Source organism: Castor canadensis, chromosome 6 (genome assembly GCF_047511655.1).
Source record: "Castor canadensis chromosome 6, mCasCan1.hap1v2, whole genome shotgun sequence".
In the NCBI taxonomy this organism is placed as follows: domain Eukaryota; kingdom Metazoa; phylum Chordata; class Mammalia; order Rodentia; family Castoridae; genus Castor; species Castor canadensis.
In genome coordinates this window covers 120,064,794-120,084,646 of record NC_133391.1, presented here as the reverse complement: position 1 = coordinate 120,084,646, position 19,853 = coordinate 120,064,794, and the positions used below count along the sequence as shown (strand labels likewise).

Genomic DNA, 19,853 nt, shown 5'->3' with positions numbered 1-19,853 from the left:
TCATTATAATTTAAATGGCTCTTTCTTATATCAAAAGTATGACTGAACACTATATTGTCAGTATTCTTTCTCTGGCAAACGACCTATGAATTGGGTTTGCTCAAACTATTTTAAGCACAAAGGAGAATTCACTGACTCTCTTTTCTGCTATGTTTGGGCATGGCTGGGTCTCAGAGCTCAGATGGTTTTAACAGATCCATGACTGTCTTCTGCTTCCAGCCTTGCCTAGCCATGCTGGCTTTTTTCCTTAGCAGACTCTCAAACCCAGATGCAGAGGTAGCCACAGGCAGCTCATGCTTTAGAGTCTGAGAACTCAGGAGCTGCAGTGGAAGGTACTGTCCTAGGCCTTAGACTTGGGGCCATTCATTGCCAGCCACAGTGAGATCTCCGAGTAGGTGGACCTGGTTCATATGCCACCTTTTGAGGTATGCTGGGCTCAATGTCACTTGAACCAAGAGTATTAAAGATAAGAGGCAGTTTCTAAAAGAAAGTTTAGTTGCGGTGTCAAAATAATTGATGCTGGGTAGGCAGAAACCAACACAGTAGATAAAACTCAATACAGTGTTTTTGTGGACCAAGTTCATTTCTCGTTCTGTAACATATCTGCAGTCTTTTAAAGACGAGCCAATGTGGCTCTGCCTCTTGTGCATGGTCACATATCTAGCAATGGCAGAGCCTGGATTCTAGTTAGCTTTGTCTCTCTTTCTAGCCCAGCTTCCTGGTGGTAGCAGAGCTTCTTAATCTTTTCTAGAATGGCATCCCATGATGTGCTTATGCTCGGAAGGTGTGGGGTCATGGTCCAGCAACCTGCCATAAACCTAAGTTTCCTTAGAAGTTTTTGTTTAGTGGTGAAGTCATTAAACATTTGTATTCCTCTCTATAATAAGGTCTTAATCATAATGTAGAAGAAGGTTTTATGTGACCTAGTTACACAAGGAGATGCTCCGAGAAGAGACCTGTTTATCTTGTGAAGAGCCCTGCCCCATGCCACGCACTCAGTTGCTGTTCTCTGTTTTCATCAGGATTCAGAGTTACTCTTTGAGTACAAAGAGAGGTACATAAAGAAAATTCAGTTTTGTAAAGAACACACCATCGCCGTTTCAGATTTCAAGTGGCCCTCAGGTCTTCAAGTTCCTTGGCAATGCCCAGCAGTTCCCTGCCCTGTGTCTTACTTCACCACCCTACGCTTTGCTACCTGTGGGCCCTTGTATCCAACGAACTGGTTTTGGTGAGAAGAGGTACCAGTGATGACTCGTAGCATTTTTATGTTTTTAGTGGTGGTACTGGGGGCCTTCACCTTGAGCCACTCCACCAGCCCTATTTTTGTGATAAGGTTTTTCAAGATAGGGTCTCAGAAACTTTGCCTGGACTGGCTTCAAGCTGCAATCCTCCTGATCTCTGCCTCCTGAGTAGCTAGGATTATAGGCGTGAGCCTCTGGTACCCGTATGTTTTCATTGTTTTAAAGTTTGCTTCCACTGTGATCTCAAGCAAGATAACTGTTGAATTTGGGACTTCTTTTAGAAAGTTGTTTTGAAAACCATATGTCTGTAACATTAAAGAACTATTTCTTCCTTTCTTTCCTTTTTAAAATTCTTTTCTTGGGGTTGAGTCCAGGGTCTTGTTCATGCTAGGCAAATGCCCTATTGTAGCGAGCTTTCTCTCACTCCTGTTCTTCCTGACCTAACTGGGGGCTCAGAAAGGACAAATGATAGAAGACAGACATGCATAAAGCTGGGATCAGGTGTGCTGGGCACTCAGATGGAGACACACAACAGTCTTACTGGTTTTTTTACTTGTCTTCTCTTTACTCTGCTTCTTTTCTCTATCTTTAAAACTTTGCTTCTAAAGTCTTCTTTAAAAATCTTTCCTCTTTTCTATTCTTTAAAGTCTGTTTCCTTAGACTCACACTGTCCCATGTTTTAATCTCTCATAGTCTTTGCATTGTCCCATGTTCTTTCTTAAAGTCTCCTGTGCTCAGACTTGCAGACAAGCAACAGTAGCCACTTCTAAAAACTGCATTAGCATAACTCTTAATGTCTTGGTCCTTAGACTTGTGCTGTCCCTTGTTCTCTTTAGCTTTTCTTTCTTTTTTTTTTAGCTTAGCGTTTCTAAAACCTATGTATAAAGTTCTCAGTGTAGAAAGCTACTCTGGTGAGACCTGATAGCCAGCAGCAGCATCAGTGGCAGCCAATCAAAATCCCCCATCAAACCCACCCCCCTTCAGCAAGTCTTTTATATCCAGTGGTAAACAAGGAGGTGGAGCAACAGTTCTAGGGGAGGGGTGTCATTGTAACAGGAGTGATTTTTCTTTTTCCTTTTTTGCTATACTGGGGTTTGAACTCAGGGTCTCATACTTGCTAGGCAGGCACTTTACCACTTGAGCCACTCTGCCAGCCCTCATTGTAACAAGAAAAACCACTTCTCTGATCGTAAACAACTTAGGAAAGCAGCTGTGCCTCATTTTGCCTTCTCACTCTCTTCTGCGGCTGGTGCTGTGCCAAACTCAGCCTGTAGATCATTGAGTACAACTGTGCTTATGTCAGGTTCTCATAGGCTTCTCATAATCCACTTCCCACACTCTATCACTGAGCTACTCCCTCCCCACTCCTTGGTTTTTTGAGACAATATCTACAGCCCAGGCAGGCCTCAAACTCTTGATCTCAAACTCTCCTGCCTCTGCCTCCCGAGTGCTGGGATTATAGATATGAATCAGCATGCTCAACTATTGAAGAACTTTTAAAAATATGAAAAATAAATCTTAGTACTCTGAGCAGGTTAGTTTTAATTTTTACCAGTTATTTTCCTAAAAGGAAACTCTGTGTGTGTGTGTGTTTGAACTCTGGATTTCATGCTGCAGGTGCTCTTACCACTTGAGCCACTCTGCCAGCCCTTTTTTGTGAAGGGTTTTTCAAGATAGGGTCTCTGGAACTATTTGCCCAGGTTGGCTTCAAACTGTGATCCTCCTGATCTCTGCCCTGAGTAGTTAGTATTACAGGCATGAACCACCAGTGCCCTGCACTAAAAGGAAACCTTGGAGATTTGTAATAAGGAAGTTTCTTACCCTCAATTACTTTTGTTTTGGGTGTTAATATTGTCTCATTAGGATCCTTTCATTCAGCTGTCGCTTTACTTGTTAGTTTTTCATTACTAATACAGGACTGATGACTTTAAAAATCAAGTATGAGTTTGAAAACTTGTTAAAAGCAATCATTTTATAATGTGTGAGCCACGATTAGAGCTTGCTTTGATATTGTGAGACAATCTGCTCATGAGTGCCATTAGTGATGTGTGTACTAGACATTGAAGGTTGTGTTAAATGTCTTGTAATGAACTGTGATGGGCTTTTACTTTTGAAGAAACCTCTCATTCTCCTCCCAATGAAATTTCTGCCTTTCAGAATAGAATGCATGATTGTCGCCAATGATGCCACTGTCAAGGGAGGCACTTACTATCCAATAACTGTGAAAAAACACCTACGGGCACAGGAAGTTGCGCTACAGAACAGGCTCCCCTGCATCTACCTGGGTTAGTTGCAAGTTGTGCACTAAACTGTTATTAGCTGGGAAAGTGTAAGACCGTGTGATGCTGCAGGTGTTTTCAGATATTGCTGACTCTCCCGTGATTAGAAAGAAAGTGCATGGTTTTTGCTGTAAACTCGGAAGAAGTAGCAATGACCTAGTTATACTATAACACTGAGAAATGATATTTTGGTGAGTGTCAGGTTTTTCTCCATGCATATGTAGACATTTTTCCCCTCTGCACGTTTTGTTTTTCTGTTAACCATAACAGGTTCAAGCTATACAAAAAGAATAGCTTTTAAGCGCCAGCTGCCATGTTAAATGCTTGAGATTTATATCATTTGAGCAGATGTAATTTTAGGGAAATTTAATTTTCCAGTGAAAGTAAACTTACATTTGAAATTAAAATGCATTTAAATGAAGGATGTTTTGAAAAGTACCTAAAAGCAAAGTTGCTTAACATTATCACCTCCTGGATATTGGTTTAGTCTGCTAAAACTCTCAATACATACTGTTCTTTTATGCAAGCATTTGAACAGGTGGTGATGTTGACTTTTTTTCTTTTTCTGGGAAAGTGAGTTACCTGGTTGACTCACAAAGTGAACTTCTTTGTGAATCCCTGTGTTCAATCCCCAGTACCACAATAAAAGAAAAAAGAAAAGAACAAATGAGGTCCAGCTGCTTGCACATGCTGTGTAGACACTCCACAAGTACTACGTGATCTCTGTCTTCCATAAGCCCATAATTGATGGGCGACAGGACATAATAGGGTTAAATCATGACGGAAGACTTCATGGCTATAGGCAGCAACGATAGGTATAGGACTTCTGAGCATTTCTTTTTAACCTTTGCTATGTGTATTCAGAGCAAGTGCTGAGCTAAGTGCTTTGCATGTGTTATTTCATGTCCTCATGATAAAAACTCCATGGTATAGCTACTGCTATCTTCATTTCACTGGTAAGAAAATATGCCTATAATCACACAGCTAGGAAGTAACAAGTGCGAGTAACGAGTTTAGAACTTGACTGGCAATCTCCCTCCCTCCCTCCCTTCCTCTCTTTCTTACTCTCTCCCCCCTTCCCTCTCTTTCTTCCTTTTTTTGAAACAAGGTTTCACTATATGACTCAAGTTGGCCTTGGAGTTGCCATGGAGTCCAGGCTGGCCTCAAATTCATGATCCTCCTGCCTTAGCCTCCCAAGTGGTGGCTGGCACTCTTGTCTACCACTTTAGTCTTTAATAAAAACAATATCAGAAAGCAATATGTAATAAATTATCACATGAATTCTATAGATGGTTTTTGTATTGGTTTAGAAGAGAAAAAGATACTTTTTAGTTCAGTTCAATTGGTTAAGAATTTATGGTGTTTCTGGGTCTTTCAATGAATGTCCTAAACAATTCATGTAGAATTTTGCAGAGAGGAAAGCCTAAAGCGTTTGGAGAAACCAAATGAGTCCTTTGACTGGGGAGTTGGAGAAACTAAACTTTCTAAACTCTAGAGTTTAGAAAGTAAGGGCAAGGTGTTTTACGAATCTATGGTGTCATTGATACAAGTCTCCCTGTATATAGCGTATTTTATTCTTAGTGATGTACGTATTTTTCTCATTTTTCACATGTTCAGTTGATTCAGGAGGGGCCAACCTACCTCGGCAAGCAGAAATATTTCCAGATCGAGATCACTTTGGCCGCATATTCTACAATCAGGCAATTATGTCTTCTAAAAATATCATGCAGGTAATTTCTCATTAATGAGCTGTATTTTTTATTTCAAATGTCTTTGATAATGTGTACTTCAGGATGATTTAAATATAAACCATAATTTAATATAGAATGCAATATTTTCCCACAGAAAGTATCTTAAGGCTGTCTTTAGTTAGAAGCTTTTGTTAATTACGGAAATAGTCCTATCTCTAAAAGGTTATTTTCCTATGGAAAACAGGTTTTGGGTTTTTTTTCTTTTTTTTAAAAAGGGCATCCAGTAGTCTCCTTTTTAGGACTATTTGGGGGAAACTTTAGTTAGGTATAAGGAGATAGATGCAAGATAAGTTCATAGTGGCAAAAGTTAAAGAGTAACGGAGATTAGGAATAGTTTTTAGCTGTTAAAACCAATGAACTAGCTGGAGGCTGGTGGCTCACACCTATAATCCTAGCTACTCAGGAGGCAGAGCTCAGGAGGATCGCATTTCTAAGCCAACCTGGGCAAATAGTTAGCGAGATCCTCTCTTGACAAAACCTGTCACAAAAAAGGTCTGGTGGAGTGCTCAAGTGGGAGAGTGCCTACGTAGCAAGCAAAAGGCCCTCAGTTCAAACCCCAGTGCTGCCAAAAAAAAAAAAAAAAAAACAGCAAAATGATATTTGTCAATAAGTAAGGCTCAAAAATACGCTGAGTAAAAGAATAGTCTAATCAGTGTATAGCTGTTCCTGTGGATGAAAAGGCTGAGCACGTAAGTCCTGCTGGGTATTGTTTGGGAATGGTTCCCCCAACCTCTGAGTGGGAGGGAGGAAGGGATGAGGTAGGAAGAATGCAGTAAGTTCAACCGAGTCTGAAGTACTTTATTCCTTTGAAGTAAAAATCTGAAGTAAATCTGGCCACCTGTTAAGATTTATTAAGACTGGGTGGTAGGTAAGTTGATGTTTGTTTCAGTCCATGTTATGTATTATGTAGCCTCTTTAATATGATTGTAATTTATATAACTAATCTTCTATTAGTTTCCATTACAAAGGACCACAAATGGGGTAGTTTAAAACAACAGCAATTTGGTGCGGGCCTGCCTAGTGTGAGGCCCTGAATTCAAATCCCAGTACTGCCCCTCATCAAATACACACACACACTCACACAGGACTGGAAATGTGGCTCACGTGGTAGAGTGTATGCCTAGCAAGTGTGAGGCTCTAAGTTTAAATTCCAGTGCATCAAAAAAAAAAGGAAAAGTAACTTATTCTCTCCTGGAAGCATGGCTCTGCTGCCACCTTGCTTTCAGACTTTTGAATTCCAAAACCTGAGAGAATAAATGTAGTGCCACCGGCTGGGGACAAGCTTTTGACACATGAGATTTTGAGGAACATTAACATCCAAACCATAAAAATCACCTTTTTTTTTTTTTTTCTGGGAATGAAGTTTGAACTCAGGTCTTCGTGCTTGCAAAGCAGGCACTCTACCTCTTGAACCACACCTCCAGTCCATTTTGCTGTGGTTATTTGGAGATGGGAGGGGTCTCATAAACTGTTTGCGTAGGCTGGCCTTGAACCGTGATCCTTCCCATCTCAGCCTTCCAATTAGCTAGAGGTGTGAGCCACTGGCATCTGGCTAACAATCAGTCACCTTTTATGTTTCCTCTTTGTTCTGTCATTTTATTCATGTAGCTTCTTTGGAAATATCGTCAGTATTTAACAAATATTTGCATAGCATCTACTACGCCAGTGCTGTGCTGCAAATAAGCCTGGTCAGGGCTCTGCTCCTGTGGAACTTAGAGCTGGAAGTGCTTTATGATTTGGTCTTTTTAAGATTAATAGTGAATGGATTGCTTGACTAAGCAACACCTGCGTGTAATAAAAAAATCCCAAACTGTCTAATGGACGACCTTTGACTGAATGCCTTCCTTTTGCCTACTTTATTTTGGTTTTCTAAAAGTTTTAACATCAGTATTTCTTTCACTGAGTCATTTGTCTTAGGTTTATTTTTTCCACTTCACTTAATTAGATAGGAAGTTTGTGGTTAAAGGTTACCTTTCTATATTTTTAAGAACTTTGGGAATTAAAAAATTCTAACTGCTACTCTACAGTAGTCTCCGATTATCTATTCTGGTCCTTTCCCTGGTATATAAACTCTAAATCTGATATCTGCACTCCAGATGTTTCTTCATACTTCACTGAAAAAGCCATGCTTTGTGTGCTTTTCCTCCTATTAAAAACGGTACAGCTTATTCTGTCTTCCTTCTTTTATTCCATTGTCCCCAAGGCTCAGCCTGCTAGTTATAATCTTAGTCCCAGTCTCTCCTGTTTGCTTCATTGTTCATCCCTTTCTCTCTTTCCCTCTTTTTGTGGTATTGGGGCTTGAACTCAGGGGTTTGCACTTGCAAACAGGTACTCTACTGCTTGAGCCACACCTCCAGTCCATTTTTCTCTGGTTGTTTTGGAGATGGGGTCTTGTGAACTATTTACCTGGGCTAGCCTTGAACCTTGATCCTCCCAATCTCAGCTTCCCCAGTAGCTAGGATTGCAGGCATGAGCCACTGGCAGCCGGCTTCCTTTTCTCTTTTACTTTAATATTTTTTCATCTATTTATTTTTTCCTTACAGCTAACAATCATGTTGATATCCTCCTTCTCCAATGGAGAAAGAAAAGGCACCAAACATAAGGCCAAAAGATAAAGAACCTTTCTGGCTTCTGCTGTTCCCTGAAGCTTCTCTCCCTTCCTGGATTCCTAAGGTTCTTTTTTTTTTTTTTTTTTTTCGGTGCTGGGGACCGAACTCAGGGCCTTGCACTTGCCAGGCAAGCGCTCTTCCACCTAAGGTTCTTAAGAACTGATCATTGGCCATTGTCTTCTTCATTCCTCAATTTCAAACCTTACTGCCCCAGAGGGGCCCACTGATCTGGATTCTCACTCTATATAGCCTGTTTGTATTGTCCTTTGTTCCCTTCCTGAAATTCTCCTTAGACCTTATACCACTGAGATTCTCTTGTTAATCTCCTGCTTTCTTCAATTCTCTAAACTGCATGCAAGAACTCATCTTCAGTAATTTAATAAAATCTCAAGGCATTGCCTGGCATCCTTGATCTTCCTGATGTCTTGCCTTCCTTCATGTCTCTGCCACTAATCCTCAAGGGTCATGCTGTCTATGTAGATTTTCCACTGATGCCTTAGTGTGGAAAAAATAAGAAATATACCTATAGAAGGTCTCTAATCCCAGTCCCTGGCACAGAGGTTTGAACACCTCTTGTGATTTCTTGAGCCCTAGGTGTGTTTTGTTCCCGTGTTTGGTCTCTGTCTCATTCTCAAGACTGAGTTCCTGATGCCCTTGTAGATAAGGGTGTCAGGAAATTGTTTTGTTCTAGTATTTGGTCTTTGACTGCAGTTCCTGACACAAACCCCAAAATCCTTTGGAATTTTCTGGCTGACAGGAACATCTTTTGTTCTAATGAGCAACTCTTGGTGGAGGCTGGTCACCAGAAAGACCAAGCCATAATGATCGCTTAGAGCTTTCAGCCTCATCCCCATTCCCTAGAAAGGGAAGAGGGGCAGAAAATGGAGTTAATAATCCATCATGGCTATGTGACAAAGCCTCCATAAAAATCTCTAAACTGTGGGATCAGAGAGCTAGGAAGATGGAGTACCCCAGCTCCACAGGGACAGAAGCTCCTGTCTTGGGACCCTTCCAAGTCTTGCCCTATGTATTCCTTCATCAGCTCTTTATCTGTATCCTTTGTTGTAATTAACAAACAGGTAAGCATAAATACAGTGTTGTCCTGAGTTGTGTGAGTCACTCTAACTAATAAATCAAACTCAAGGCGGGAGTAGTGGGAGCCCTGATTTGTGGCCAGTCAGAAGAGTAGGTGACACCTACTGCTTATGACTAGCATTTGAAGTAGGGGCAGTGTTGTGGACTGAGCCCACAAGCTGTGGGATCTGATGCTTTTTCCAGGTAGACAGTGCTAGGAATTAGAAAGCACCCTCTGGTGTCTGCTGGAGAATTGATTGCTTGGTGTGTGGAGGAGAAAAGCAAACCAACCCCCCCGCCCCATCAAGTAGCAGAAGTGTTCAGTCACTGTGTAAGAGAGGACAAAAAACACTTCAGCTTTTTTCTTATACCTTTTTAGACTTAGGCTCTAATTGAATGTTGAACTCATTGATTTTCCCTAGTAATTTGTTCCTTTCTCTGTGTTCAACAGCCTGTCTACTGTTGGTGCATCTTCTTTACCTAGGATTGCAGCTTTGACTCTTTTATCTGCTTCTTTCCTACTTAAACTTTGAGATTGAAATATATATCTTCCTAACTTTTTAAAATCCCCAGCAGCTGCATTTTCTCTTCTGTCCTTGAGATTAGAACAATATAAGATTAGTTTTTATATCTTCACATTTTTCCCTAACATGATGCATGGTTAATATATTTTAAAAGATAATCTTTTGCTGGGCACCAGTGGCTTGTGCCTGTAATCCTCATTCCTTGGGAGGCCAAGATCAGGAGGACCATGGTTCAAGGCCAGCCTGGGGGAAAAGTTCATGAGACCCCATCTCAACAACAGCAACAAAAACTCTGGGTGTGGTGGTGGGCAGCTACAGTGGGAAGTGTAAAGTAGGAAGATCACAGTCCAGGCCAGTCTGGGCAAAGAGTGAGACCCTATCTTCAAAATAACTACAGCAAAAAGGGATGGAAGTGTGGCTCAAGTGGTAGAGTACATGCCTCACAAGTGTGAAGACCTGAGTGAGTTCAAACACCAGTACCCCCATGCCCCCACACACAAAGAAGATGAATCTGAGATGAACCACTGAGTGGTTTTCTTACATATTGTTTTTCTTTCTGACTCTTTTTCTTTTGTTCTCTTTCTTTTTTTTCTGGTGCTGGGGATCAAATCTTGGTCATCATTCATGTTATGCAAGACTGAAACACTTTGGCTTAGATGGACTAACAAAAACATTTTTATTACTTTATTATATAAATAAATACTTGTAACTTGCTGTGGTTTAGATATGGTTTGTCACAAAAGGCTCTTTGCTAGAAGCTTGGTATTCAATGTAACGGTGCTGAGGTAGTGGATCTTTAAGAGGTGGGGCCTGTGGAAGGTGGTTAGTGGTGCTCTTGGGAGCACCACTCTTAGAAGGTCTTTTGGAGTGGGTTAATTCCTGTGAAGAGTGGGTTGTTATAAAAAGAGTGGGCATGTGACCTCTCTTCCTATCACACATACTTCTACCATGCTAGCAGGTTCTTGGCAGAGACCAAACATCTAGGGCTGCATGATCCTCGACTTGGAGCCTCCAAAACTGTGAACCATGTGAACTCTTTACTGTATAACGTACCCAGCCTCAGGTATTGCATCAAACCAATACAAAACGACTAAGACGTAATTCAGTTATGTTACATATACACTTTGACATCAAGCCATAACTTCTTTGCTCAAGTTCTGTTTTTCTTAACCAAGGTTGATTTTTATTTATGTTAGTAATCTTGCTCATTGTAAATCCATTTATCCACTTATTTCTAAGAGTATGTCTCTTGCAGTCATATTCTCTTCTTTCCTACAACTTTGCAGCTATAAAAAATATGAGCAGACTCTTATAAACCTTTCAGGTTTAACAGGATTTTTGTTGTTGATTTTTGGTGGGGGGTTTTGGCACTGGTGATTGAACACAGGGCTTTGCATTTGCTAGACAAATGCCCTACTGCTTGAGCCACACCCCCAGTCCTTTTGCATTTTGTTATTTCTCAGATAGGGTCTTGCACTTTTGCCTGGGCTGGCCTCCTAAGTAGCTGGAATTATAGTCACATACCACCACACCCAGCCCTCCGTCTGCTTTTAAGGTTTAAACACCAAAGATGTTGGTGTCTGGTCTCTTCTTTGAGCTCACATCCTGAGGTCCCTCTTGGGAGCCTTTCTCCATCCATGGTCTGAGGCCCAGCTGATCTTTGGAATTTGCTGTTTTGTTTGCTTAGTTGTTGTACATTGCTGGTTTTTTAGGCAGAAACTTTTTAATTTTCAGGAGTAGGATCTTATTTGTTTTCTTGGGGTCTCATAGCCCTGTTGATTTTAATAACTTTGTAACCCAGTGTGCTCTAGATGGATCTTTCCCCTGGCATAGCAGCTCTTTTCCTTGTTTACTGTAGGCCTCACGACCTCAGAAGCCAGGTGTTTTTGCTTTTACTAGTGGTTTATTTCCTCTAAGTTGGCCTTACTCATCCAGCCATGTTTAACTGCAGTTTTTCGGGCCTTTCACTCTTATCATCTTTAAGGTCCTGCTTGTTTATTCTTTTTGAAGATTTACTGAACATTATTCCCATGGAGCCCTCTCTCCTTTTTTCCTTGCTTCTCTCTTCTTTCCCCTTGGCTTAACTCACTAGTTTTGAAGTTTATCTTGTTGGTTTTCTTTGTCTCAGATCTCAGTAATCATTTTGAGGCACTTAATCTGATCTCATTGTTTTAAAAGTACATTTCGTCCTGTTATGAAGATTGATTTGGCCTGAGAGAGGCAAAATCGCTGTTCGATTATATAAGGCTCTGAAGGTTGAGAGAAAAAAACCTGCTGCTCAGGTAGAGGCAGGAAAACTGATGCAGGCAATATCTGCTTCCCACAATTACAGCAAGGAAAAAAGAAGTTGGGTGAAAGATTTAGAAGAAAATACATAATTACATTTTTAATGGTTTTTCTGTCCAGCATTTGGAACATTCCCCCAAGTTCAGGTGCATTTATCACAGTTTTCCTTGAACTGGAGAGGCATCTCCAATTCTACAGTGGGAGAATGGAGGTCCAGAGATCACAGCTTTTCAGAATCAGGCACAGAACCTCTTGACTCCCAATCAAGATCCTTTCCATAGGACATTCTACTGATCTGCAATGTGTAATTCATTTTTGGTGCAATGAGAACCAGTCTGTATTTGCTCAGGGAGGACCTGGAGGGTAATGAAATTGTGTTTAGTGTTTTCCCAGCTGCTTGCCTTTATTTTGTAGCGTCTTATATCCTTTTAACTAGAAGTTTTGCTTGTGGAAGCCATGAAAAGGATTGTTCCTGTCAGCTACCTGTCATTTGCAACTATCTTCTGATTGCTTGCTCTTGATTCATGTCTTAGACTCCATAGAGTCTGCAAGAGGGACCTCTGGACTTTTTCCTGTCACTGGCCACTTGGTGGACTGTTGCTTCTCAGTAGTGTTCTTGGAGGTCACCTTTGTCCTGATGCAGATGAGGGTCCTCGTGATAGCTCTCCTGGCACAATGCCAGTGTTGTGCCTGCAACACAAGCCAAATCTAGACCTCTGAGTGTGGTCAGAAAAGCTATGGTCATGCATCTTACGTCCTCTCAATTCCTGGTAGTGGAGAATGCAGCAGAATTTTTGTCCCAGGGTGCAGATCTTTTGTTCAGTTGGCCTCATGTAAGGTCTTTGTTGGACTGAAGGTAAATGCTTTGGGCCGAGAGAAGTGGTCAGTGCTGTCTGGCTCTGGGATTCCTGGGCTTTGTGAGCAGAAGTAGCCCCAGTGGTGGAATTCTTCTTGAACACATCCACTTCATTCCCTTTGTGGATGAATGAGTGACTTGGAATTAAATGATGAGAAGAGATTGTATGACAGTGACTGGTCATTGGTGACTTATCTGTGTTCTTTTATTTAAGCTTTCTTTCATTAGCATTTGCTTGAGCAATATTAAATTTTTGCTTAGTAAATGCTTGTGACTAGGATGTCCTCTTATTGATAAAACATTTGAGAATTTGGATTTCTATGTACTTAGTAACTCTAGCTCTTATGTTTTTTAAATTTCATAAAAGCTTTAAGATACCACATATTTCATCCATTTTCTGTGTTAAAATTCAGTAGTTTTTAGGTATCACAGAGTCAAGTTTAGTGTTCTCATCTCACCATTAGCAGTTACTCCTAGTTTCTACCTTGTGTCCTACCCCTCCCCCTAGTCACAGGCAACTACTAGTTTACTTTACATACATTTAAATGTTTTGAAAATTTCCTATAAATGGGGTTATATAATAAGTGGTCTTTGTAACTGGTCTCTTTCATTTAACGTAATGGTGTTAAGATTTATTCATGTGTTGCTCTTGGCTTTTTATCACTGGGATAGTGCAGAAGTCTACATATGATTCCATCTTTAGAATAGGTGAATGGTTTACACAGAGGTTCTTTGACGAGCAACAATAAAAATCTAGCCATTCACTGAGTAATGGTGTTTTGGGTAATGACGGACCACATATCCAAAAGTGGTCCTCATACCATATCACCTAGTGATGCTGTAGCCTTCTTAGTTTGCATACGTTCACTCAGTGATATTTGCAGAATGGTGGAATTGCCTAAGGATTGATTTGTCAGAATGCATCCGTGTTTGTAAGCAGTATGCTAACACAGTATATGTGACACAGTAACACAGCATGTGACTATGCTAATAAAATTAGATGTGCTTCAATTGTTCTTGCCTAAAATAGACTTTTTTTTCTTTTGCAGTGCTAGGGATTGAACCCATGGCCTTGCCCCATGCTAGGCAAGTGCTATATTACTGAACCACATCCCCAGCCTAAGACAGATGTTTCTTTCTTTTTTTTTTCCTTAGTGCTAGGGTTTGAACTCAGGGCCTACATCTTGAGCCGTTCCACCATCCCTTTTCTGAAGGGTTTTTTGAAATAGGGCCTCAAGAACTATTTCCCCAGGGCTGACTTCAAACCTTGATCCTCTCTGTCTCCTGAGTAGCCAGGATCACAGGTGTGAGCCACCAGTGCCGAGTAAATGGATGTTTTTTGATCTCTCTGCTAGTTATCTATTTCCGCAAGACAGATTATCCCAGAACCTGTCAGCTACTCAGTTGTTAGACTTTTCTACCCCTCTGCCCTGCTGGTGTCCTAGACAGTTTGGGCTGCTGTATACAGTTATCATAGGCTAGCTGATTTCAACAACACTCATTTATTTCTCCCAGTTCTGGAGGCTGGACATCTTCAGAGGTCAGAGTGCCAACGTGGTTAGGTTTGTGGTAAGGGACCACTTCCTTCTCATCCTGGTTTTGTCCTCTCTTGGCAGAAAGGTTTTGTCCTCTCTTTTTGCTAGGGCCTTAGTACCATCATGGGCTCCACCCTTATGACCTCATCTAAACCCAGTCACCTCCCAAAGGCCCGCCTCCAAATCACAAGGGGGGATAGGGCTTCAGTGTATGAATTCGGGTGTGTGGGGGACATGGTCACTCATTCCATAGAAGGTGGTGTAATGCATTTTGACAGAATGGCCTCCCTGGCTCCTCCCCCCCTCCCCGCCTCATCTTGAATGCTTGCTGATAGTTGCTCTTCTTTCCTCCCCTCTTGCTCTCTGGTGATTCACGCCCGTTCAGTTCTTCAGGTCTTATTTTTGAAAACTCTCCCTTTTAGATTCTAAAATTGTGACTAAGTTCCTTGACTATTTTTCTTTTGAATACTGAAATAGTTTGAGTTGAATCTGGCATGCTAGTGTAGAGAATGTGATGACAAGGTAAAATTGTGTCCTTTGCTCTCCACAGAACCTAAAAAAAAAAAAAAGAAGCCCCATAAGATATTTGAAATATTCAGAAAATACAGAAGATAATTGAACCCTCATGTAACCACCCAAACTTATTGTGCTGGCATTTGTTTTTGTTATTTTCACCTCAGGTTTTAAAAAACTTATTTTCCATAAAGAATGTATCTCTCCACCATTCATTTAGCCAGTCAAAATGTGTCAACAGATGCTTTGGTTCTTTGCATCTTTTTGCTGTTGTGAACATGGCTATAGTGAGTTGTTTCCTTGTGTGCCTGGGCAAGAGTTTTTGTGGCCACAGATATCTAACAATCTTCTGACTGATAAGCAAAACAATAATTACACCTCTGTAATATGTTGACAAGTAAATGTTGCAGCACTTTTAATAACATACATGGAACTTTTAGTTTAGGAAAACAGGCTTCTTGGGAAGGCCATTTAGATGAAAAAATGTTACCTCATGGTCCTTTCAGTTTTGGCTGAAAACTAGTATGGTGTTGGTGTTTTTCAAAACAAATTCTTGAATGATTGTAAGCCACTCTGATGGTATATTGGAATTAGCAAATTTTGATAATTTAAAAATCCATTATATATTTCTCTTATTTTTCTTTGATGCTTTTTTTTTTTCTATCTAGAGCTCATCAGCTAAACCCACATTTAATATTCTTTGTGTCATACTAAACTCTGGTAAGGAATTTCTAGTTCTGGGGTTTGAACTCAGAGCTTCATGATTGCAAAGCATGTGCTCTACCACTTGAACCACATCTCATTTTTTTTTTAAATGGAAAACTTCATTTAAACATGCAACAGTCAAGAAACTAGTACTGTGAACTCCCAGTTTCAACACAATTCACTTTCTTTTGAGCAAGATTTTTAACTACAATCTTAACATTAATCTTATATTTAGAAAATATAAATATATTTGGGGTAGCACAAAATGTTAACTACACCCATTTTTGTTTGTTTGTTTTTGTGTGGCACTGGGGTCTGAACTCAGGGCCTCACGCTTGCTAGGTAAATGCTCTTATGTAACTCATGAGTCACTCCACAAACCCTAAGAACACTCATTTGAAGGATTATTTTAGTTTTCCTATGAGGTAAGCAGTGATTATTTAGAGGACTGACTATTATTATTGACTTTAAAGTTACCCTTTTGATGCAGTTTTGTTGTTAGGTGTATTATGTATGGGTTTCTTCTCTCCATTAGTTGCTCAAGTTAACAGTTTATGAGTTCAGTCTTCTCTCTGATGGAGTGATCATACATGTATTTTGTAAAAAGTGTGACATAAGCTCTTCAAAATGTTTTGGTATAAGAAATCAAGGAACTATATACTAGCCAGGTGTAGTTGGCACACACCTGTAGTTCCAGCACTCAGGAGGCTGAGGCAGGAGTATCAGGAGTTTGAGACCAGCTTGGGCTATATAGCAAGATACATATTTTTTTGTGTCAAAAAAGAGAGAGGGAGAAGAAGAAGAAGAAGAAAAAGAAGAAGAAGAAGAAGAGAGAGAGAGAGAGAAGAAGAAATGATTCCAAATATTTTGAGGGCCCCATTTTTAAAATGAAGCCCAGGAATCAGCTACTAATACCCCTGATCTCAGCCCTGTTTGTGGGGCTGCAGGGTAGCACTGTGCCCTTCACTGTTTGAGCTTATCTCATGGGCTTTGTGGCTTCTTTTCCAGATAGCGGTCGTCATGGGCTCCTGTACAGCAGGAGGTGCGTATGTGCCCGCGATGGCTGATGAGAACATCATCGTCCGCAAGCAGGGCACCGTTTTCTTGGCAGGACCCCCCTTGGTAAGAATGTAATCTCAGCTGATTGATTGGTTGAAGTTCAATATTACAGAACAGAAAATGTACCATTTAAACTATTTTTGGTAGTTTTAAAATAGGCTGTTTTATGTAATATTTTATATATAACATTAATTTTTTTCTTCTGTATAGGCGCTTTTTTTTGTTTTTTTTTTTTTTTGGCATTACTGGAGTTTGAACTCAGATTCTCATGCTTGCTAGGCAGGTGCTCTACCACTTGAGTCAACCCACTGCCCCCTTCTAAATAATTTTTAAGTGTACAGTTTTCTGTCGTTAAACATATTCATATTACCATCAACCATCACCACCCTCCATCTCCAGGTCTTTTTAATTTTTTTTTCTGGTGGCACTAGGGTTTGAACTCAGGGCCTTGCACTTGCTCAGCAAGTGCTCTGAGCTGCTTGAGCCTTGGCTCCAACCAGGACTTTTTCATCTCACACTAACTCCCTGTTCTTGCCACCTGTATTGCCTGAGCAGCCACCATTCTCCACTCTGACTCCATGACTGACTGCTCTGGGCACCTCGTTGTGAGTAGAAGCATACAGTGTTTGTCCTTCTGTGACTGGTTCACCTAGCATGATGTCCGTAGGGCTTGTGTATGTTGTAGTAAGTGTCAAAAAAAATTTCATTCTTTTTTAAGGCTGAATGATATTCCATTGCATGTATATACCACATTTTGTTTATTCATTCATGATTATTTCAATTTTGGGGCTGTGACGAATAATGCTATTATGGATATGGGTAAATAAGAACATCTGTTTGAGTCCCTGTCTTCATTTCCTTTGGGTCTATAGCTAGAAGTGGATCACTGGGTTATATGGTACTCTGTGTTTAATTTCTTTTAGGAATCACTTTTTTCTTTTTTGTGTGTGGGAAAAGTGAACCTAGAGCCTCATTTGCTAGGTAATTAGTCTACTACTTGAGCCACACCACTGGTCCTTTTGTTTTTAGTTTATTTTTGAGATAGGGTCTTGCTAACTTTGCCTAGGCTAGCCTTGTGTTCATAAGCCTCCCGTCCCTGCCTCCCAAGTAGTTAAGATTACAGGTGTGTACCACCATACCCTGCTCACTTCATTCTTTTTGTTGTTGCTGGTTTTATTTTATCTATTTCTTTATTTTTTGGCAGTACTAGAGTTGGTACTCAGGGTTTTGCACTTGCTAGGCAGGTGCTCTACTGCTTGAGCCATGCCTCCAGTCCTTTGCTTTGATTATTTTTGAGATAGGGCCAGGTTGGATCATGATCCTCCTATTTGGGCTTCTCACAGTAGCTGGGATGACAGTCAGGCATCACCATGCCCAACTTTTTTTTTGAGACAAGGTCTCCTGAACTTTTTGCTCAGGCTGGTCTGGAACTGCAGTCCTCCTGATCTCAGCCTCCCATGTGGCTGGGGTGACAGGCACATGCCACCACACCCAGCTATTGAAGTTTTTAATTTTGACAAAGCCCAATTTATGCATTTTTTCCATTTGTCACTTGTACTGTTGGTGTCATGTCTAACAGTCCGTGATTGTGGAGATTTGCTGGTTTGTTTTCTGAGAATCATATACTTTTAGCTCTTACATTTGTTTTGTGGTCCATTTTGAGTTGGTGTTGGGGTGAGGCATGGCTTCATATGTGGATATGCAGTTGTCTCAGTGTCATTTGTACATAGAACTGCCCTTTCTCTACTGGGTGGCTGTGGGTGAAGAACTAATCTTGTTATTTTTCCTTCTATCTCATCTTTACTGCTGTTTGACTCAGGGCCAATAAATTGGTGCTAGTAATAATAAAGTTGATAAATTATGGAGTGAAACAGCAAGGTGCTCACACAGCAAATGACTTTTGTATAAAATTGAGGAAAATACACATTTATATACTCATGTATGCACAAAGACATTCTGGAGCAGACACGATAAATGTGTAGGAGATAAAACAGACCTTTGTCTTTTTAAGCCTTTTGAATGCATGACCTATTAAAAAAAGTTTTTCAAAAATCAAATAGCACTAAGTTAGAATAGTTGGGAGAGATGCTCTAAATTTCTGGTACTAGCAACCTTTATGAAGCACTGGTAGTTTCGGGTGTAAGTCCTAGCACAAAATGAAAAATTGGGGCTCTTTATTTAAAGGTAGGAAAAACGTGCTTAGTAAGGGAACTAAAATATGAAGCATCTTCCTTTCTTTTATGGTCCCTTTCCCTATCCTGGTCATGTGTTTTTAAATTCACTTTTTATCCTGGCACAGGATACTCTCCTTCCCAGGCACCCACCGTCCCACAGCAGATGCAAGACATGCATCCCCCGGGCTAGGATGTATGCACTTGGCCCCTTGGATGGGTAGTGGGAAAAGACTAATCCTCAGTCCACACTGTCCACTGTATCCCCAGCTGGATAGCACACCTTGGCATTGCCAGGCGCAGACAGTGAGAGTCATCTTGTGCTCCACCCTGAGAGGGACTCCTCCCTGCATGCACTCTGCACCCCTATTGGGTATATGCAACAGTTACTAGGCAGGGATGGGGCGGAGGAGGTAGGCCAGCACCCAGGGTCATACACAGGTGGGGGAAAGCAGGGAGCTGAACCCTTCCTGGGAGTTGGTGGGAGGCAGCACAGGAAAGAATTGAGGCACAAGTGCCAAGGCATGTGCTCCATCATCCCCTCCCACATCACTTGTAAAACTCATGCTCAAAAGAGTTAAGCTGGGGGTGTAGCTCAGTGGTAGAGCAGTGCTTAGCACATGCAAGGTTCTAGGTTCAATCCTCAGCACCAGAAAAAGAATTCAAAGATCAAGAATTCTTTTTGTTTTTGAGATGGAGTGCAATGTTGCCAGGCTGGTCTTGAACTCCAGAGCTTAAGTGATTCTCCCACCTCTGCCTCCTGAGTGCTAAGATTATAGAATGGTACTTCCACACCTGGCTCAAAGATTAAGAATTTTTTAGGGGGTGACCACAGAGCATTAAACTCCAATCATGAGGTTCTTCTGAGAGTGGTGCTCAGTGTAGCTTCACTCATCACCTGCTTGTGATGACTGTAATATGTCATCCTGGGCTCTTCCTTACCTCCCTTTGGTTGACTCCATGCCAGTGATTTTCAGTAATGTATCCATGGTGTCATGCTTCTATCACATCACAATCTTAGACTCAAAGCAATAAAGACACAAGTAATTACTATACCTTACAACAGAATATTCCATCAATGTAAGAAAGAAGGAAGTTGAGAAAATTACAAAAACTATAATATACATGCAATGGAATGTTATTCAGGCATGAAAACGAATGAAGTTCTGACACATGCTACAACATGGATTAATCTTGAGAACGTTATGTTAGTCACAAAAGGAAAAACATGTTCCACTTTTGTGAAATAT

General features: G+C 40.8%; 1 protein-coding gene across 1 annotated transcript in view; it reads left to right on the top strand.

Annotated features, from left to right (window-relative positions):
* Mccc2 (methylcrotonyl-CoA carboxylase subunit 2) overlaps positions 1 to 19,853 on the top strand; it is a 77,429-nt gene that overhangs the window by 22,055 nt on the left and 35,521 nt on the right. The window contains exons 5-7 of the mRNA XM_074077327.1: positions 3,399 to 3,526; positions 5,138 to 5,250; positions 16,382 to 16,495. Coding sequence (XP_073933428.1) covers positions 3,399 to 3,526; positions 5,138 to 5,250; positions 16,382 to 16,495 — 355 coding nt within the window. The remainder of the gene's footprint in view (positions 1 to 3,398; positions 3,527 to 5,137; positions 5,251 to 16,381; positions 16,496 to 19,853) is intronic.